Source organism: Apteryx rowi, unplaced genomic scaffold, assembly GCF_003343035.1.
Source record: "Apteryx rowi isolate R43461 unplaced genomic scaffold, aptRow1 scaffold_62, whole genome shotgun sequence".
NCBI classification, from domain to species: domain Eukaryota; kingdom Metazoa; phylum Chordata; class Aves; order Apterygiformes; family Apterygidae; genus Apteryx; species Apteryx rowi.
The window spans coordinates 2,072,929-2,095,695 of NW_020450894.1; the positions used below are offsets into that span (position 1 = coordinate 2,072,929).

General features: G+C 37.5%; 1 protein-coding gene across 6 annotated transcripts in view; it reads right to left on the reverse strand.

Moving 5' to 3' along the window:
• Nucleotides 1–22,767, reverse strand: part of BRAF (B-Raf proto-oncogene, serine/threonine kinase) — an 88,646-nt gene that overhangs the window by 65,077 nt on the left and 802 nt on the right. For 4 of the 6 annotated variants that reach the window (XM_026083917.1, XM_026083915.1, XM_026083914.1 and 1 more), the window contains exon 1: nt 5,178–5,276. In XM_026083917.1, coding sequence (XP_025939702.1) covers nt 5,178–5,261 — 84 coding nt within the window. In that variant the 5' untranslated portion in view covers nt 5,262–5,276. Of the gene's footprint in view, nt 1–781; nt 1,049–5,177; nt 5,280–17,803; nt 17,823–20,307; nt 20,328–22,767 lie in introns of those variants that run through there. The other 2 variants (XM_026083919.1, XM_026083918.1) reach the window with 2 other exon arrangements.

The following is a 22,767-nucleotide window of genomic DNA, read 5'->3' on the forward strand; positions in this document are numbered from 1 at the left end:
GCAAGGCCTCTCAATAAAATATGTTTAAGAGTCCAGGAAAAGAGAAAGCTAGAAAATTACAGTAGTTAAGCGCAAACCCATCTCTATCCCCACTGTTTTTATTTTAGACTGCTTCCAACAGGAAGACTAAAAAGCAAAACTGAACGAAAAAGCAAACTGTACTAAAAAGCAAACTGCATTGTAAACTCATTTTGATATACCACTGTCATTCTATCTATGCATTTGTATACTATTTTATTTTGGTGAGAGTCTGAATAAAAACAGCAGACAGCTTACTCTTTTTTACTGTTAACTGGAGTAACTAACCTACAGGTATGACAAGGAACCTCACACCATGCAAAGAACTACTTATATTCTAACAGAGTAATACGGCTAAATTAAGTTCTCATAGAGGAAGGGCTCATAGATAATCCTGTATATATAACTACTATACAAGAATGACACACAGCACATTTTGGAAATTTAAATAGATAAGGCTTCTTACTTGAACAGTGGTAAGAGCCTAGAAGGGTTAACAAATCTGATTATGTTATTTAAGTATGACCTCTCCTTTATAAATTTGAGTTGACTGCTTTTGACCTGTCTGGATCTGTAAAACTCTTTTTCAGTTTGTACACAGCATTTGTTCCCAATGCTAAATTCAAATGCACAAATGTATTCTCCTTTCCCTAACTCAAGTTAACCTTTTCATCAATACCTAGTTGGTAGAGACATAAAGGTTTAATTTTGATGGCCCCTACAGAAGAATATGCAACTGCACATTATAACAGTTTTTACTTACTAAATCCCAGGTTTTCCCAGTATCATAATCCTATACTTTCTTGCAATAAAGTTTTCCAATATTTAGAATGCTTAGACAAATCTTTAAGAAAAGGGTTTTTCCACGATGAATCACAAACTGCGTATTTTGGGAAACAGCACGTCAAGGGCAGCTATAACACATGGAGGAATTATGTGGGAAGACAAAAATCACCGATGTTTTCAGCTGCTGTGATATGCAATGCTTCCAAAAAACGTGGTAAGAAAAAAAAAATATCAAGGAACTCCTGCAGCCTCTCTTCTAGAAGAAGAAGAAGAAAAACTCATCACAGCGGATGGAAGTCCAGCTACAACACAGAAGCCATATTTAGATTTTACTATAGCAAACGTTAGCTATTTCTTCTACTCTGAATAAACAGAAAAATTTCTATTGTAATCATATTAGAGAATCTTGATAGGCTCCCAAGGCCATTACTAATTATAACAATTAAAAAATATATAGTTAATAGCATTTTTTTTCTTTCTTCTATTTATTTCATTTCTAGCCCCACTGTCTTCTACACACATTCACAAGTTTCTCTGCAACTTAGTTCTCTTTCATCAGCCCTTGCTTTCCTGTCCTGAGAGGAGGGAGGCAAGTCACACCCTATCCTAAAGCTTCACACTATTTTTTCCTCTCTGGGCAGCTGGAAACAAAGTAGCCAGCAGAGGCTTTGAAGTCCCTATTGCAGGTGCCCTACGGTGACTTACGTCCTTAACACTGTCATTGAGGAGTGACAGATCAGGGCAGGGAGACACCCTTGAATTTGAGTGCCCCCTCCCCATACGATAAGGAAACATATGCTGAATACAATATAGTGCAACTCAATTACATTTGATATTTCAAGTAATCCATTCCTCTTTCACAGTCAATTGCTGTATCCTAAAGTGCTGGCTGCAACAATAGCTGTCAGTTTTAAAGTTCTTTTGATGTAAAACCTCTTCAGCCTGCTCTTAGGGTTAAGAAAAAAAAAAATCCAGAAAAAAAAAAGCTTTTGTTTTCACTGTTTCAGATGAGCACAGAAACAAAAGCTGGTTAGCTTCTATTTTCTTGAGCAATTGTAACAAAGGTGCAAATTCTTTTTTATTTTTAAAAGTGTATGCTATATATTCAATGCGCAATTTCCCCAAATCCTCTGAATGCTCAATTTTCAGAATTAATTTTCTTGTTCAATCCTTCAGCTTTCCTATGGGTGTGGGGGGTTTTTTGATGTGTTGTTTTTATCTCTTTTACTTTTAAATGAAATGCTATTTTACTACCAGCTTCAACCACAACTTTAATTGACATGTCTACAGAGGCACTTCCATCATAGGCCAGGAACCAGTATACTAGATGCTATAAATTCTGTGAACGTAAGTGTCAGTTGGTAAGACACATAAGAAACAAGAGATATAAAGCCAGACAAAGAGTACAAAAGAACTGAACAAATCCTATTATACTGAAAAGTCTGCATACTAAGAAGATGGACAGCTGCCAAACTTTCTGCAGGCTTCAAAAAGCCATGGTTTTGCAGAAAGCGCTGCAGTCGCAAAGTAGATGTTTACAACAGCGAAAGGTGAAAGCAAAAGTGTTCATTTGCAGGTGCTTATCTAGCAATTAGCTCTGTATAATCCCATCTTTTGCTAACAGGCTTGCCCATAGCACTCAAGAGATGATCAACAGGCACAATCTAGAAAAGTCCTTAAAGGTATCTCACATTTTATGAAAGATGGAAAAAGATACCAGAGCAGTGGAAAGAAACAAAGAGAAGGGTGAAATGGCCAAAGTAACAGACGAGCAAAATTAATCCTGCAGCAGAGGCTTGTAAAAGCAGGCTGCATTTTTTTTTTTTTAAAGCCAGAAATGAGACTTTAACAAAACAATCAAAATATAAAAGAGGTTGGACAGAGTTTAAGTTACATTGCCTTCCGGTTCAGGCACACAGGGGAGATACTACACAGACCATAAAGTGCCAGGACCTAGATGCAGTCTATGTGAGAGACCTTGGGGGCAGCACAGAAGTCAGTGATGATGCTCAGGTACAGAGCTCAAGCAATAGGCAGAACGGTTGACCCACTGGCTCTCTACACAGGTAGTTTGCTGTTTCTAACAGAGGGCACAAGGAAAGGGTATCTACTGAACTGCTTAAGTTACCCAAATGTACTCTGCATAGTCTCATGTTCTTTCTATTCATACCAAAACAACTATATTTTCTTAGTTTCACATGCATTTTCTAGAAGCTAACATGCTCCTCTTCCACACCTTCTGAGATTAGTCAGAGCTTTTTACGTACTGTTTTGTCCTTCCAGCCCTGCAAACAGGGTTGTTCTGGCCCTTTTTCTGACAAGTGGAGGAAGAAAGGTAAACCATTAGCTCTAGCACTAACAGATTAGATTCAGATACATTGCTACAAAGTAAGTTCTGACAAGAGAAAGCTGCTGCTCTTGACCAAGCCAAAAAGCAGCCAAAAAGGTGGGGAGGGCACAGAAAGGACATGGCAGACAACTGTGCTGGGTTAAAAAATCAAGAGTCAAGGGAAGGCAGTAATCTTGCTTTTTACTGTACCAGTTATTTTGTAATAGAATTCCTCCTTTTCTTTCCCTTACACTCTAGTTCTACTCCAGGAAATCTACACACTTAACAAATGACTGTTTTGCAGCATCAAATCCTATTCGCTTCCATCAATCCATCTCGGGGTGGTCTAATCCAGGCTAATGACCATCCGAAGGGGAAGGTCCTTTTCCCTCATCCCATTTTCTAGGCTCTTAGCTCACAGCTGCATGCTCTTCCCCTTCCCTGGTCTTAGCCCCAGCTCTGGGGCTCACTGACCACCTAACCTGTACCAGCACCAGTTGTCATGAGACCTGCTTCATGATCCAGCTCAACTCACTACTGTGGCAGAGGACCACCCTGTTTGGCCCTGCATGGCCAGCCGACCACATTAACAAGCCACAGAGCTGCTATTTCATCTCAGCTACACACTGAACCATCAAACTCACGGCTCTGCTTTAAGCTTGACATTTGTAGTCACTGACCATTTCAGACTTAAGCTCTTTACACCACTGCAATCATTTCCTAGTATGCATTTTCCACTGTAAATGCCCTCTTCCCTGTCAATGAACTACAGAACAACCTAAAGGCTTCCCATGTAGGGATCCCAGTTTTAATTTAGATACAAGCAAGTGACAAATGGTTGTAATGAACTAACCATTTCACTACCTGAAATCCAGGCTTAGAAAAAATTAAGCTTATTATTATTGTAATATGATACACAATCTAATAAAACCAACATACTTTTGGTGATATTAAATCCAGAGATATGGAATAAATCAGCTCACATGTAAACAAAGGTGTGTCTGAACATCACTGAGTGGTTAAAACAGTGATTAGCACTCATTCAATACTTCCATTTCACACTACCAAAAAGTAAAGCAACTACGGAGAGCCTCATTTGTCCTTAACAGTTAGGGATATTATGTCAACATCTGTATAATCAAGCTAGTGCCCTGATCTGACATATTAAGATAAAAGCTAGAAGTACCTCAAATAATAGGATCTTTATTTTTAATTACCTAGTGCCTTTAGGCAGCAGTTACAACTAAAAAGACTACAAAAGAATCTGATTGACCTGCAGTTATTTCAATACTTGAAAGAAACAAGAAAAGGTCAGGGTTTGGAGCAAGCTGATACCAATTCAGTTCCTAATAGATGTAACTTATGCATGGGGTCCTTTAATATGTTCATAAAGGTCCTATGTCAATGCAATTTCACGAATCTGGAATGATGGAAGAATAAAAGGATTTGATTTATAATTAGTTTACAAATTAAGTGCAGCTTTAAATATTATCCCACTCTGCAGTTTTACATATTTCTGTCAGAAAGGTCCCTTCTACCCAAAACAATTGTTGAATTCTATGTAAATATTTTTCAGTGGGAAAAAATGAAGTCAACTGCTTTAAGAGCAAAGTTAGCCTTAGAGATGTTTTCATATTCATATATATATAAATATATATATATACACACACACACGTATTTATATTCATGTATAGAAATATAGCATGCATTTTTGTATTACACAAATTCTTTTGTACACAACCTCTGTACTACACACAACCTTTTGCCCCTGCAACATAAAGGATGGAATACAGCAGCGAATGGAATGCTTTACATTTCCACTGCACAAACCTAATTATTGGAACATGCCACTGATCTTCTCCCACTGATGTGTACCAGGAGTCCTGCACAGTTCCTTTCTGTCTCCAGGAAAAACGTTATGCTTCTAACACAAGGAAGACATACTCTTACTATAGGTATTGTCGGCTTAAACATCAGGCGCTTTCATGTAATACTAACAAAACATACCAGCAATCCAACCACATTCATTTGAACGCAAACTTACCTCTAAGTATATCGATGGTGGGTTATGCTCTCCTCCAAACTTGTCTAGCAGTGCCTCTATATGTTCTTGTGTTAATTTAATCATCTGCTTGATATTCCATACCTAAACCAGAAAATAAATACATTTTTATAATCATAAGAAGCCTTTCCTAAAACACAATTAAATATATTTTCTAGATGTTTAAAATATTTTTAGTATGGACTTCAGTCATTAGTATCAGTAAAAGAGTGTGCAAAGCTGCTCTTCCACTGTCAGTAACACACAGCTTTCTTCCCAGCTAAACAGAGAAAAGTTTAATTTGGTTTTGAAATTCAGGGGCCACTGAATAAACACCTTTTTAATAAACATTAAAGATATACTTTTAAAAAATGTATTAAGTCTTCTTGAAAAATTTTGCAACCCAATTTCTACAATTACTTCAAAGTTTAACAAAGGAGTTTTTCTATCAAACTGTAAGTAATCTGTAGCAAACTGGTCAACAACATTCACATCATCCAGATCCAATTATTCTATTTATATGCTAATAGGATGCGTTGATCTTAAGCACTTTCTATAGCTTGGATTCTATACTCCCTTATCTTACGAGTTTTCTTACAGACCTTGGACATGATCTGAAAATGACATTTACTTCAACTGCATAGAGAAGACTCGCAGAACTGTATTATGAAACAAGTAACTACCTGAGTTATTCTTCACAATGTCTTGAAAGAGTCAGTTTTAGTAATTTGACACTATTGTAGGTGAACAGTACTATGAGTCCTAATTTACACCTAAGAAAGACACTGATGCACAATCTCAAATCATTTAAAATAATACTGCACTGATTTAAGAAACTACGTTAGTCCAACCAAAGCCAGAAATTTATAGAAGGGTAAAGAGGAAGAGCAGAAAGAAGCAGGAAAATCTCTTCTTAACAGGTATTAACCTTAACAGGTATTCTCTGAAATTATTCAGAGAATTTGTCAAAGTTATTGAATCCAGGATGGAAAAAATACACTGTGCTTCTTTCAAAGGGTTTTTAAGGATTCCTGTTGCCTCTTTCAGTTTACCTCTTAACTATTTCATGCATTATAATACAGATCCATTCTTGAAGCTGTATAAAAGTACAAGTTGGTACAACTTATCTCTTAAAAAGAGGTTACAAATAACTTGATATTCTAAAGTAGGTATCAGTAACAGGATCCAACCCAAGCTGGAAAACAGCTTTAGTATGTAACTTGAGAGGTTCATGAAGAAACAAATTCTAAAATACAGAACTCACATTTTGCACATCACCTTATTTACCCCACTAATTCTAAACATTAATTATTTGCCAGTAAATATTAAAGATAAATCATTCCCTAAAATTAACAGCTGGTTCATCTCTACCCAAACTTTATAACAGATATCAGAAAAAAGATTTCATCAAGCAGCCAAATTCAAGCAAAAATAGTTTGCTTAGGAAAGAACAACCCCAAAACACCACAGGGGGTGGGTGTGGGGCACCAAACAAATCTCCACATAGTTGCTATCCAAATACTCTGGATATAACCTCACTTGAGACTACTGTGCAAGCCAACTTCCTTCTCAACTCACTTGAAACTAAGCCTGCCAACCAACAGCAAATGGTAGGATTTCTGCATTTTGTTAAGGTTCTTTCAGAGATGACAATGGCTAATATGCTTGATCAAATAAACAATGTATGCTTCATCAAATAAACAAGCTTGAATCAACACCATTTCAATAATCTGTTCAATATAAGTTTTGAATTTTTAGCTACTGCATAGCTGAAAACATGCTACTAATCTGGGTGTGTATCCAGAACATTGCTAGCAAACTAAGAAACCATCTCAAGATCACTTTCAGAAAGCAGGTTTCATAAGTATTTAATGCAATCTTTATTATTGGGTCATTCTAGCAAATTTACCTACCGGAAAGTGTTTTCAAGGAAGGGCTTGACATGTACCTACCTCACCAGCGGCAGGGGGGAGAGAAGCTGCTTCACTGACAAAGTAACCTCTGTTTCCAAATACTTTTTTCAAGACAAGTGAATAACTTCCTTGTTAATATGCTATTACCTATTTTCTGTCCATAGCCACAACTTTACTTCTCTCTTCTCTTACAGTAAAGAAATAGATATATAACTAAATAGTAACAATATGCAGAACAGAAACATGCTATTTAGGAGATGTTAGAAAGAGAACAAGACAGCAGCCTCTAACTGAGAGGAGAAATCTTCCTGCAAAATTCGTATCATGACAAGAGAGAAAACTGAATGACTAATGAAGAAAGTAAAACAATTTTTGAATCTTATTGCCAGCTGCTGGACTATGGTAAAAACCATCTCTGTCTGAAGAAAGTGAAGTTAAAGTCTAGCGGAAGACAACATTGGTTCAAGCAGCTGGAAAGGGTGCCTTGAATTACCTGCTACACATCCAGGCACTAAACCAAGAGCTTTTCCATAAGTGAAACTTGCAGGGAAATTTAATATAGATTTCTATCATCTTAAGGATATTCACACAGTTAAAAAGTACACTGAAGACGAAGAAACTCCAAGTCAACCATAACAACAACAAACCAGTATTTGTTGCTCACAGAGAATCTCTTTTAAAAATCTTTAAAATTTTAAAAAGATGGTCTCATTCTCCATAAATACTTTGTGTGTGTGTGTGCGTGCGTGTGTGTGTACATACAAATGTGTGTGAATACATATAAAGTGTATTCCAGTAGAGCAGAAAAGAACTAGCTAACAACAGAGAGAGCAAAACCATGAAGAATAGAATCCTTTTAACAATCAGTTCTGGACTAAAGAGCTTTCTTCTAGACAACAGAATAAAAAAAGTTCTTCAAGCTAAATGTGTGCCCATTAATATCATTCCTTGAGATCTCCTAGTGATCCTTTTATCCACACTTTATTCGCACTTTCTCTAGAACTAAAAGAAAACTGCAGAAGCCTTCTGGTCATTAAGAAAGGGACAGACCTATTTTTTCCGTTATTCTTGTAAGTACTGTTGTAAGTACACTGCTGTTAGAGGGGAGTTGCACCTGTATGAAACCATATAACCACAACTGCCAAGTATCTTGCACAAAGACAAAAAACTGATGCCACCCTAACAGACAGTTGCTGGAAATATTAATGTATTCTGAAATAGATCTGCAATGCATCTAGTATTCTCCACACTCAAATCTAGTCACTTTCCATAGGAAGCAGCACGTTTTGAGACCATAATGTTTTATTCTATTTCCATGAAAAAGTAATGAATCCTTTGCATCTGGGATGACCTTACCCATTTTCAAAAAAGCCTGGAATAAAGAAGCTATTCTGTCTTATCTGATGGCATTAGGTTAAGGCTATTCTCTGTGGTAAGAGATTAAATTTGATTCTCCTTTCAATGCTGCTGGACCAAGGAAGCTGACATAGGCTAATGTGGACACAGACGGCCAAAAGACTTGAGCTATTCCAGCTGTACCGGAATATATCCAGTTATATCTGCACATTGTGGTTAATTGTGCATTAATTTTGCAAATAAGCACTCCCTTGCAATGTAATAAAGATGACGACCTGTTTCAAGCCAGAGGCAAGTCAGAAACAGCAGGAGCCTATATCAATTCTATTTGGTGAAGACTATGGCTCTGCAACCTGTGGGCCTCCAAGTCACAAAGTAACTTTTACATCCTTCCCTATTTGTCAAAAACACACTGCTTGAGGCAGAACAAAGCAAACTATCTTTTGTACTTTTTGCACCTGACGTCAGACCCCAAATCTTGCAGCACATCCCAGCTCTAAGCTCTATGATTCACATTGGGTGGAAGTCACCTGAGAGTTTGACTCTACTCGTAAAAAGTCATTGTTTGCACAGGAACAGAATGGTCCTGCATTTGGATTATCACACTTTGTATCAAACAATTTAAAGATGAGGAATACTTTGATAGAACCAACTAGGTAAAGTCATTCAAAAATTTGATTTGGTAACTGTTTTATAAGGAGAAAAAAAAATCATCAATATCTATCCAATACTGTTCTAATCAGTCTCTTGAGGCTTCTTTCTTAGAGAATTAATTCAGCCGTTTGGTCTGCTGAGCTAGCATCCACTTTGTCAGAAAACACTTCAGCAAGCTGACATGTATGAGATCTTTCTTGGCTGGACTAATGTTTTACCTAACTTGAAAGTTCTGCATGTGTTGGAGCGAAAAGGAAGAAAGGGGACATATGAAAGGGGTTAATAGCTCAGCACCCCACCTCAGGGTTTGTAAGTCAAGATGCAGGGCTTGCATCTTCCCAGTTTTGTTGCCAAAAACGGCTATCACCACTTTCTCACATTTTGATGCCTTCCCAAATGCTTTCTCTCCTCAACCTGGACCAGTGCTAGCCCTCTGCCTGTCTCTTACAAATGGTGCTTCCATTTTTCTGCAGTCATACCTAACAGTCTGCATACACAACAAGTCTGCGTAATTCAGTAGTTATGAACATAATGTGCACATACAGTGGGAAGGATACTCCTATCCTTCTTCCTGTACTTCAGGGTCTAGCTTTGCTCCATCTCTGAAGTATCCCTCAGTTCCCATATTCACTCTGTTCATCCTAGCATTTTTCCTAGTTCCTGCTGACTCTTCATGCTTATCAGATTTTCAACAGTGTAGTAAAATTTTGTATAAAACAAACATTATGAAAAATACTAACAGCTGAAAAACTTTACTGGATTGAAAACCAGCTTGCAAGAGGTTTTACATAAGAGTTTACAAAGTGACATAAATGTCAACATTGAGACTACCTTCTTTAGTTTATCTCACCCATCTTTTTATTAGTGTTGACAAATCACTTTATCACAGCTCCTTTAAAATGTCTGAGATAAAGTTTGACAGTATATTCTCACTGTTGGCTAGCTAGACAGTTCAGAATGAGACAGTTAAATTTTCCACTCATAGGAAAGTAAACAAGTTACAGACAACAGCATATATAGAAGTTACTGCAACCAAGGGAAAAGGAGAGAAAGGAACTCTTTCCACAAAAGTTTAAAGGCAGCAAACATCTATTTAGACTGATGATAAAGAATGACCTTGATGAAGATATACAATAACATATTCAAGAAGGGAAGCCCCCAAGAAAAGATACAACTTTTTTTGTACCATCCTGTCTGATGATTGATCATAACTAAGTCAGCTAATGCAGTAATATGATCAGCAGCAGGTCTCCGTCTTAAGCACAGCAAATATAAAAATATGAAGAAGGCTTCAAGATGAAATTTTCCTTCCATTTAACAGTAAACATTTTTAGGAAGAAAAAAAGCCAATTCTATCCACCTGTAACTCAAAATGCAGGTTAACTGTCCCTATTGTGACACCGTTCCCTCTAAGCAAAGAAAAGGCGTCGTGTGGGGTCCGGTTGTAGATCTCGGTGGTCGCCGTTCTTTTGCTTGAAAAAAAAAAAAAAAAAAAAAAAAGCACAAAACAACAAGTCACACACACACAAACAACGAATCCCTCCCTCCAAAACCTAAGAAACATCTGACCAAGTTAATGCTCAAACATCAGGCTAGGACCTTGATGAAGGTAACAGCAGAAACCCTATTGAAAAAATAAGGGAAAGATTAACTCTGGGATTCTGGTTAGGATGTACACATTCAATACAGATTTGCTTCCTTTACCAAAGGATTTTTCCACACCAAATCTTGGTATTTATTACAAATACTAAGTTTTGATTTAATATTCTTAGGTGTCTCAGATTTATTTGCAAACCATCAGTTGCAACTGATCGTTTTTTCCATTGTTTAAATCTAAAGGCAAATCAGATTGCTCATCATTGAGCTCTACTCTTAAAACAGAATAAATAGCCTTTCAGTCTGTGAGGCCTTTGCCTCTAAGTTGCCTCCTCTCTAACAAAAGGATTTCATACTTGAAGTGTTCCTTGTTTCTTATAATTACTTAAAAAAAAAAGTTTTGAAATACAGTGATAAATTGTAATGGATGAAGTGTGATAAAGCTTACCCTTGAAACACAACTAAGTAGTTTTCTCTATAAGAAGTTGTCACCAAGAACCTTAGGCTGTGGTTCCTTGGTAGCTGACCTCAGCCTAGAAGGTGGGTGGAGTTATCACACTGCCCTGGCTGCTTATCCTTCCTCCCTCCCTTTCGCTGGCTCCAGAACTCAAGCTTTTGGCTGGACCTTCTCAGCCAGGTTGTTTTCTGACAATCTAGTGTGCTGAAACTGCCTGGTAAATGACCCAGTGACCATCAGAGCCGGTGCAAAAAAGTCATCTTTCATTTCTACAGCCCACATTAAACAGGACGTTGTAGTTTGAATCAATCTACAGGCATACCTCATTTTATTGCGCTTCACAGATATATATATATATATATATATATATATATATTTTTTTTTTTTTTTTTTACAAATTGAAGGTTTGTGGCAACCCTGTGTAAAGCAAGTCTATTGGCACCACTTTTCCAACAGCATGTGCACACTTCGTGTCTCTGTGTCGCATTTTGGTAATTCTCACAATATTTCAAACTTTTTCTTTGTTATTATATCTGTTATGGTGATCTGTGATCAGTGATCTTGGATCTTACTATTGTAATTGTTTTGGGGTGCCACGAACCACGTAAGACAGCAAACTTAATCGATCAATGTTGTGTATGTTCTGACTGCTCCACGAACCGGCCATTCCCCTGTCTCTCTCCCTTTCTTTGGGCCTCCTTAATCCCTGAGACACAACGATATGGAAATCAGGGCAATTAATAATCCTACAATGGCCTCTAAGTGTTCCAGTAAAAGGAAGAGTTGCACGTCTCTCACTTTAAATCAAAAGCTAGAAATGATGAAGCTTAGTGAGGAAGGCATGTCGAAAGCAGAGACAGGCCAAAAGCTGGGCCTCTTGTGCCAAACAGTGAGCCAAGTTGTGAATGCAAAGGAAAAGTCCTTGAAGGAAATTCAAGGTGCTACTCCAGTGAACACACGAATGGTAAGAAAGCAAAACAGCCTTGTTGCTGATAGGGAGAAAGTTTTAGTGGTCTGGATAGAAGATCAAACCAGCCACAACATTCCCTTAAGCCAAAGCCTMATCCAGAGCAAGGCCCTAAATCTCTTCAATTCTATGAAGGCTGAGAGAGGGGAGGAAGCTGCAGAAGAGCGAAGCTAGCAGAGGCTGGTTCATTAGGCCTAAGGAAAGAAGCCATCTCCATAATATAAAAGTGCAAGGCGAAGCAGCAAGTGCCAATGCAGAAGCTGCAGCAAGTTATCCAGAAGATCTAAGATGAAGGTGGCTACACTAAACAACAGATTTTCAAGGTAGATGAAACAGCCTTCTATTGGAAGAAGATGCCATCTAGGACTTTCATAGCTAGAGAGGAGAAGTCAATGCCTGGCTTCAAAGCTTCAAAGGACAGGTTGACTCTCTTGTTAGGGGATAATGTAGCTGGTGATTTTAAGCTGAAGCCAACGCTCATTTACCATTCTGAAAATCCTAGGGCCCTTAAGAATTATGCTAAATCTACTCTGCCTGTGCTCTATAAATGGAACAACAAAGCCTGGATGACAGTACATCTGTTTACAACATGGTTTACTGAATATTTTAAGCCTACTGTTGAGACCTAATGCTCAGAAAAAAAGATTCCTTTCAAAATATTACTGTTCATTGACAATGCACCTGGTCACCCAAGAGCTCTCATGGAGATGTACAACGAGATTAATGTTGTTTTCATGCCTGCTAACACAATATCCACTCTGTGGCCCATGGATCAAGAAGTAATTCAACTTTCAAGTCTTATTATTTAAGAAATATATTTCATAAGGCTATAGGTGCCATAGATAGTGGTTCCTCCAATGAATCTGGGCAAAGTAAATTGAAAACCTTCTGGAAAAGATTCACCATTCTAGATGCCATTAAGAACATTCATGATTCATGGGAGAAGGTCAGAATATCAACATTAACAGGAGTTTGGAAGAAGTTGATTCCAGTCCTCATGGATGACTTTGAGAGGTTCAAGACTTCACTGGAGGAAGTAACTGTAGATGTGGTGGAAATAGCAAGAGAACTAGAATTAGAAGTGGAGCCTGAAGATGTAACTGAATTGCTGCAATCTCATGATTAACAGATGAGGAGTTGCTTCTTATGGATGAGCAGAGAAAGTGGTTTCTTGAGATGGAATCTAATCTTGGTGAAGATGCTGTGAACATTGTTGAAATGACAACAAAGGATTTAGAATATTACAGAAACTTAGTTGATAAAGCAGCAGCAGGGTTTGAGAGGTTTGACTCCAATTTTGAAAGAAGTTCTATTGTGGGTAAAATGATATCAAACAGCATCGCATGCTACAGAGAAATCCTTCATGAAAGGAAGAGTCAATCGATGCGGCAAACTTCATTGCTGTCTTATTTTAAGAAATTGCCACAGCCACCCCAGCCTTCAGCAACCACCACCCTGATCAGTCAGCTGCCATCAACATCAAGGCAAGACCCTCCATCAGTAAAAAGATTACAACTTGCTGAAGGCTCAGATGATGGTTAGCATTTTTTAGCAATAAAGTATTTTTTAATTAAGATATGTACATTGTTTTTTTTAGACATAATGCTATTGCACACTTGATAGACTACAGTATTGTGTAAACATAACTTTTATATGCACTGGGAAACAAAAAAATTCGTGTGACTTGCTTTACTGCAGTGGTCTGGAACTGAACCCGCAATATCTCCGAGGTATGCCTGTATTTTCAGTTCACTTTTATTCCCCACTTTTTCCATCATCTGCCATCTTTGTTGCTTGCTGGAAAGTAGAATTTGGCTTCAAGCACCATAAAAAGAAAAGTAACAAATGTTTACTATCACAGTAGAACAGAAGAGCGTAAAAAATAGGAGGTGCCTGTATCCTTCATTTAAATCACCAATCACCAGCTGAATGGCTTTCTTTGACCTACTGAATCTATTATTCCATGTTCCTTAAGGCTTTTGTGTGGCATTAGACCTATTTATTCACTTTGGTACTAACTCAGCAATCATAAGGCTCATGTGTAGACCAAGTTGTGGTACAAGTCGCTATATTCGCCTTTATTTATGAACTTCTCCCTAGACTGTCATAGGTAGAATATACTTTTAAGAAACAGAAGGAAAAAGTTATTCAAATTTCCTGACTCGAGGAATTCCTAACTAAAATTTTTGCTCCAGAGAGGTAACTACCATAGATTCTAATCAAGTGTTAAAGCCATACACTGGTGAACTTGAAAAACTATTGTGCCTATGCCAGACTGTTTCTCCCCACACCTTAAGCTGAAGACAAATCATATTTCTGATGGAAAGCAAGCAGCCAAACAGCTAATTACAATAACTGCACGTAAGAAGCAAACACTAGTCAAGCAGAGTTCTTAAACAGCTTGGGTCATGTTAATTAAAGTGACAGAACAAAAACTCAGTCCCTCTTGAACTACAGAATCTACTTTGCTCTCCCCTTCCCAGGGCGCACAGTTAAAGTATTCAGAAAACATGATCAGCACCTATTTAAAAGCTAATGCTATCAATCCATAAAATAAGTAGTTACACCCTCTGCAATATCCCACCACTGAATTACTATTACAGCATGCACGTGTTTTGTGCTAAGCAGTAAGTAAAACAGCAAAGAGTCAGTTGGAACTACTAATAGAATACAAGTATACTCAAATTCTTTTTGTTTTTGTTGTCTGTGATCCAACAGAGTAATTAAGGTATCCTATTTTTATTGTTTCAAAACCTGAAACGAAGGCAAACATATGCATTTTACAAATAAGAAAACAGGTATGAGCAAAGTAATTTGCCCACAATCACAGAAAACAGTCACAAATATAAACTACCATAAAAACCACATTTTCCTAACTGGTATTCCACACTTTACACAACAGACCGTGCTGCCTACTGACCCTAAATGCAAAAAGAAAAATGAAATAATTTAAAAAGCAGAATCAGTTTCTTGCCACTCATTTTAGAGACTGTTAGAAAGAAAACAAAACAAAACACAACCATATCTTCCCCCTTTCTTTTAGAAAGAGATTTAGAATATCATCTATTAGTTTTTTGTTTCAGCACATTCCAGGCACTCAGAGGGGTGAAAAGAACTGTCCATTTAAGAAAATTGAAAAAAAAAAGTGCTGAAAAAGATATTTTCAGTTGACTCCACTATCAAACTGGTAAACTGTTTAGCACAGAAAAGCTATTGCAAGGCTTTTAACCTATAACTACTGAATCTAGAGAGTGGGGAAAGCCATATCTATTTTCAGCTACCAATATTAAAAAAAGTCACAAGAGTATTTACTAGCACTAACAAATTGTATTCCAAGAAACTTATGAGAACATTAAAAGAAATCCTTTCTGAAAGCTACCTCAGATGATGCTAAAGGCTCACATTTAAATCTACATTACTTACAACTAATTAGAGAGAATGTTTGACCTATTAAGATTTAATGAATAAATTTACAAAACCAGTTCAAAGACTGAGACACTAACATACAACCACCCAGATTTCCCAAACACATAGTAGCTACTCTCAACCTTTTAAAGTCAAAAATAAAAAAAATTATTTCATGTTGATTTTATACTGCTTTTCAAGCATTACCAATGAATAACTTGTACTAAAGAGATAAGAATATTATGCATGCTACTCAAACTTCAGAAATGTCTAATCTCAAAATAATCCCCTTATCAGAGATAAAGTTAAAAAAAGTTACCAACTCTGTACTCCGAATGGTCAGAAAATGCTGACTAAACACAATGTAACTGCATCTGAAAAGTATGTAGTACTTATCAGTATATTAAACAACAGTTTTACTAATGACTACGCTGTTTAAGGGGCCTCTCTGCACCAAAGCTGGAGGAATTACAGCTGGTATCCCCATTTGCATTAAAAAAAAATCCTAGCAACTTAATTATGCAACATATTTTTAAACAATAGGTATATCTTGCTCATTAACAAACTTGCTTGCCTCCTAGATGCAAGACTTTAAAGGAAGTTGGTACACTTCATGTAGAACTAAAACCTCCTTTTTACAATACATTTTCAGAAAGTATATTTGGAGGAAACCATAAAAATATTACACTTAATCAGAAACTTGTAACAACAAATACCCCGCCTCACATCCCCAAACAGGCTCCCATGATATCTTAAATGCAATATTGACAGTTTGGAGAAGTCATTTGATACTGGGCACTGTATCTGCACTGCACAACAAACTCCATTTTGAAAAGAGCACTGGTTCTGATTTCTGATCTTTAATGTTAATGTTGGACTGGAGTTTCAAGGTAGAATGATAAAGTGAGCACTGTTCCTGGAGAATTATCCCTGAACTGATAGCACCTTTGGACAACAGGGATGGTTGAAAATTAGACGCTGTTTTTTTCATGTTTTTCTGCTAAGGTCCACATCCATAAAATATTATCAGAAATACAGTAAAGAAAGGCACTGTTGCAACTCCCTCATGAACACAATTGTTAAAAAGGTGGAGTAACATATCAAACACTCGGAGCAAGGAGTTTAAACAGGGGAAAAAAAAAAGAAGAAATGTAATTCTGTAGCAAGGAATCTTGTATAATTTGAGAGCTGGTCACTGTAAAGGAAATCAGTTGCATGAAATACATATTTCATCACTTTGAAAAGAAGCTGTGAGCAGGAGGGAAGATTCTGAGCTTCAGAGGATTCCATTATATGCCCAAAAAGCTTAAAAGCAATTGGGATGAAAAAAATGAAGTGAAGAAACATGTATATTGTATACTGACACCTGTGTAATTCCTGTGCTAGCTATGAGAAAGTAGTTGTGTTCACAGATGTGTGAACAGATGAAAATTATGAAAACCACCTCACACCTCCAAAACCAAAATATTGTACTTGGAGCTCTCACGTGGTCAAAGCTTTTGGGAAAGCATACTTACGGTACAAGAAGCTCACAGAGGACCTTCACTCATCATGGCACACCGCCAAAGCTATGACACATAATCGTATTTCTGTAAAACATACACTCAGAAGTACTCCAGAGAAACTAAGGAAGATTGTTACAACACAGGACACTCAAGACCACGAAGATCTAATGTGTCAGGATCTCAACCTAACAAGTCCAGCTAAGAAAACTTCAATTATACAAGAGTTCTCATTCACCTATAAAAATGAAGGTCAGTGCAGTTTCCTGGACAGAGATATTCTTAAAAACAAGTAAACAAAAAACCACACCGCACTACCACTGCTCTCCCTAACCACATACTTCTGTCACATACCTTGCAACAGCTTTGGAGCTCATCAGAGCCCTTGAGGAGATTCAGTTCACTAATCTTGCAGAAAAATAACCCAGCAAAAAAAGGTAACAGTTTTCTTCAGCATTGGTGAGCTGAATCAACTTGGGAAAGGATCTAAGTAACAAAATTGACACAACACAGTAGGTAGGGCAGAGTGGTCACAAGCAGGTATGGGAAGTAGCAAAGACTTCACCCTTTTGGTGGCAAAGCACAATTTGATTAACTTTAATGTAACTGCAGTGATAGGGAACAGCATTAATCATTAATGACTACTGTTATGATAGAGTATTTCTACTATATTGTATATTACATTGCCCTTCATAAGTGAAATGTTCAAACTGAAAATATACTGCAGAAAACTTACGCTTAGCAGGAAAGTACCTCCAAAGAACTCTTAAACCTTAAGCAGCTTCTGGTAAGGTTGGGCTAGAAGAGAATTTTCAATTTTGTGATGATAATTTGAAACCTGTTTTGCTTCCTCTGGGAATACAAATAAAATTATAAAATTATTAAATTTCCTACTAATTGAAATTCTCTCCAAAACCTTTCATGCAGTCAAGTTTTCTATAGATAGCCATTAATAAAACTGAACTTTACAGTTGTTACAAAATAACAAAACAAAGTGGAATATCAGAGCTTGAAGCATACAAGTTTTTTCAGTTTACTTTAAAATATAGCTATCATCATAAGACATCTAACAAAAAAAAGAAAATTTGTTCGCATCTACGGTACTTTTAATTGCACACAGCAAAACAATTGCCTTTTCTGGCTAAAACAAGCATCAAGAAAGATACTAGAACAGCTTTAAAAATAAGATGTCTTTGAGTTTACAGACTACAAAGTACAAATGGAAATAGCATTAGTGGCTTAGTATCAATATCAAATCACAGAAAACTCATTATCTAGCATTTGTATCCAACCAATTTGGGGATATCCATACAGACAAAAACAAGCCTCTGAGACATCAAAATTTTTCAAAAAATACTACAAGTCGATCAGATAAGTTTTGTGTAATCAAACAGGCTACCAGGGAACACAGCTGTTAATCCTACTGCCTCTTGGGATAAACATCATAAGAAGAAATCTTTTTAATACCCCCACAGAACTCAATTATTTCAAGGTTATGTTCTAAATGCTCAATCTACCTTGCCAAGTATCATAAAAAGCCTGAAGAAAAAAAGATGAGAGGTTATCAAACTGTCCATCTTTTCTATGCCTGGATCATCTTTTCTATGCCTGCCATCATTCCTGGCAAACATTTGCCTGTGGAGATGACAGAATCTATTAATGCAAATTTTCTGAAAGAGTTAGGAAGATACATTCTCATGCTTTACCACCTCTAGTCATTAAAAAAGAAAAAAAAAAGTCTTAATAGTGACCTGAAACCATCTTCTCTGCTACCATTTAAACTCACTATTTCTGGCAGTAACCACAACAAGCCTGGAGAACAAGTTATTTGCATTCTTCACATCAGATTTGACAACAACTTAAAAATAAAAATAACACCCCCCCCCCCCCCCCCAGTTCTCTCCATCTTTCCTGAAAGCTCTGATCTTCAAGACTTCTGGTCATCCTTGTTACTCTTCTCTAGACTCTCCCCAACTAGTCCATACATTTCTTGAAGGAGTGTCCCAAAGTCTGATACAATATTCAGCTAAGGCCTTTCCTATGCTGAGCAGAACAAAAGAATTATTTCACTTATCTTTCGAGACATACTCCTCCAGAATATTAGCTAGATATGAAACATCTTGCAGCTAAGGTTTAGCTTGTCCACAAAGCTAAGCAGCATGTCAATTTCTGATCACAAAATGCAAGGAAACATCACTGATATTTGACATAAAACTTATGCCCAATAATACAAAAGCAATGAAGCAAAAATGCTTAGATCTCTTTAACTTTCCAAGTAAGTAGCATATTTAATTGTGAACTCTTCAGACAAAAAATAACTTTCCTTGTAAGTTCCTATAATTCCCAGCCCAACAGATTCTCTAAACATTATTACAACAAAAAATAACCCTAATTTTTCTCAGTGTACCTACATTATTTTACGAGAATCCATCAGTTACCTGATACAGTGTTAGAGATGCCTTTTCATTCTATAGATTTTAAAAGAAGAATAAAATGTGTTTTATAAGATTACAGTTTCTAAAAAATATAACTAATATTCATGAAGGATAAATTCCAGCATTGCCACCCAGAAAATGATCAACTGTCCAACAGATCAGGGCCTCGCTTCATAACTTACAAAGTCATTTTTATCCTCCAAAGAACACTCCAGGGCACACATCTCCAAGTACAGAAAATCCTATTTGAATTATTTAATATTTGTGTAAATAGTCTCTAGCAATAAGAACTGAGCCTTTCCTCCCAGCTGTCACACACTCCTTGCTATATCAACAACCCCATAATACTCTGAAAACCTTCCATCCAAACAATTTCTTGTCCTGAGAATTCATCCTGTGGTAAAAGCCAATCTAAATGCCTTTCAGGGCCAGACACTTTTCCTGGGCCTTCCAATACCAGAAAAGTGAGCGGAAAAGAAAAGCTTACAATCCTCACTTGCTCCTGCTCTCCTCAAATCGTTATGCCTCCAAGCAGTACCTCTTCCCTAAATGCACCATTTTTTGAGTGCAAGTGCAACTAAGTATTATTCTTACTAGCCTTGAACTGATGTTATAGAAAAAAATGCTTTAGCTGTTATTACACTCTTATGTAGTGCCTCTTCTTCATTATTAGGAGAGATTTTTGTATCAGCAGTTAGGCTGTTGAGGCAACTTCTGAAGCACTAGATTCAATACCTGATTAAAAATCGGTTGTGAGTATAATAATAGGGCATAAATTTGTCTTTTTGAAAACTCCAAACTTGAATTTGCAAGCGATATTGATGTAGTTACAAAGATCAGAATGGAACTCCCCCCCCCCCGTTGATCCTCCTTTACCAGGGGACTTCAACTTAAGAGTTTGTGTAAGCCTACTTCAAGAGCTGTCAGAGATTCTTGTTGTCCATCCCCCTTTTTAAAGTAGAAGCTTAGTTCTATAGTTCACTATAATCCTTCAGGAAACATAGCCCCTACTTCCAGAAGGAAAACCTTTAGCTCTGCACTAAAACCTTTCCAGGTATCTCCTCAAAATAAGTGAGGTTACGCTCCTTGACGCTTCCATAGCACAGTTATTTTTAAAGCTTGGATTTACATTGTCTTGAGGGAACAAAACAAAACACTAGAGCACGCACTTATGTTAGAGCCATGAGTCAGTTACAAGGACTTCAGTATTTTTAAGACTTTTGTCACTTTGAATTTGCATTACACTTTAAGTTGGCTTGTTTTTGTATTAAGAACAGAGTTTCTATTTTAAATGCATCAGCAATTTTTCATCATGAACATTATTAAAACTACAGATTTAGATGAGGTAATAGGTGTACTTATACAGTAAAGAAAAGTTAATTACTTATGACTTGAGGAAGAACTAAGTAACTGAAGAACAAAACCACATCAGAAAATAAAAACTCTAACCCCAGCTCTGCTTTAGACATGTGTGTTTCAGTATTTCCAACATATAAAAAGTTTGCTTTTGAATATCCCCACTCACTTCTTAACAGTAAATATATGCATCTATGCTTGTAAAGTACCAATCTCTGTGGTTGGCTGGTGTTCCAGATACCAGAATGCTTCTCTCTCTCTCATATAGAGATGTGAGCTATTCAGCAAAAAAGAGAGCTATACTATGTAATTTAGTATTTGGAACTAAGTTTAGTGACCGACATAAGAAAAAAAACATTTTTTTGAAGTTCAAGTGAGTTATAGTAGAGCTTCACAAACAACCTCTTTAGTACCAAATCCCATTAAAAAAAAAAAAAATCTTGTCTCCTGCCACTCCTTTCCTCTCCTCTCTCCCTTACACTGCAGTTCACTTTTCCCTGTCAGCTGCATTGATATCGCTGTTTCTAGGGCCATGTTATAAGCCAGTTTTTGAAATGATCCCATAAAGACTTTTTTTTTCCATGGCAGGAATAACAGGGCAACTCAGTTGCATCTACCGTAGCAACAGCACAATCAGGGTGATAAAAAGTCAGTGAGAAGCTTTTTAACCTCATTTTGCTGCCAAAAGAAAGTGTTGTTTAACTCCCCTCTTTAGGTATTCAGGTTTCTCAACCAGTTGACAGTTTCTCCTTACTCAGGAAAGTTAAGACCAGGCTTGCATTACTCAAAGCATTTAATCACCCTGCTGTTTAGGTGCAGAATAGACTTATATCACCGAGTTTTGTCTTCCTTCAGCAAGGTGAGGGGATAGTTCCATAAGAGGGAGGAAACAACCTAACCTCTCACTAACATCAGTAGGGAAAGGCTCCTTCCAGATTTCTCCTTTCTGGCCATCTATTCAGCATGAACTCTGGTATTTGTCAAACTTCTCGACTCATTAATTCCATAAAAATAAATAAAATTGATAAGAGATGGTCTTTTCTGGTGAGGTAAAGTTGAATTGGACCCCTCTGTGAGCCAGTGATCAAAAACAGCTCAGCGCAGGCTGGCTCTCCCTGCCAGAGGCAGGGAAAGAGTAAGACCTTCCCTCAGAGCAGCAGGGAGCTCTTACCTCGTGCGCTCAGCACCTCACAGAACCACAAGTCTTTGCTCACAAATGAGAGGCCCCACACTGACCACACAGACATGCTCAGGAAAGCCAAGCTGAGCTGAAACAATCTTCAGCAACTAAAGCACTGAATGAGGAGATCATTTCTGGCATTTATATTTACCTCTGGAACAGACCTGATGCATGACATTTGGCAATTCGCTCCGACTTCAAAGCCTACAGTACTCAAATCTGCAAAATACCTTGCATTGTTAGAGCATATTTTATTCTACCTTCTACAAATGTTTCAGAAATGTTACCAACTTAACCCTAGCAAAACAGGTAGTACTGCTCTTCACAGGATTGGGAAGTTAAGTAATATGCCCCAAAACACAGGAAGTATCTAACAGAGATATAAACCAGAGGCCTGACATCCTCAGAGCCTGCATAGTGCCCTGTCCGTTAACATTTCCTCAGACTCCTTGTGCAGAAATTGTAAGCGGGGCCAAAATCCAGGAAACGAACCGCATTGAACCCTATTTTTAACTGTATTTCAAGTGTTTCAAAACCATTAGGGAAAGCCGATTACAAAACATCCACACAACAGCTCAGCCAACCAAAGCCGTCAGGTAACTTCAAGTGTGACAGAGAGGAATTTCGGTGTTTTATTGTTTTGTTTTAAACCAAACCCCGACCGGTCACCCTTGCCCCGTCGGTGCGTGGCGGACGGTGCCCTCCCCCCCGCGGGGGCACCCGAGGGGGACCCCGGCCCCACCACCCGCGCGGCGGCCCCGCGCTCCCGCCG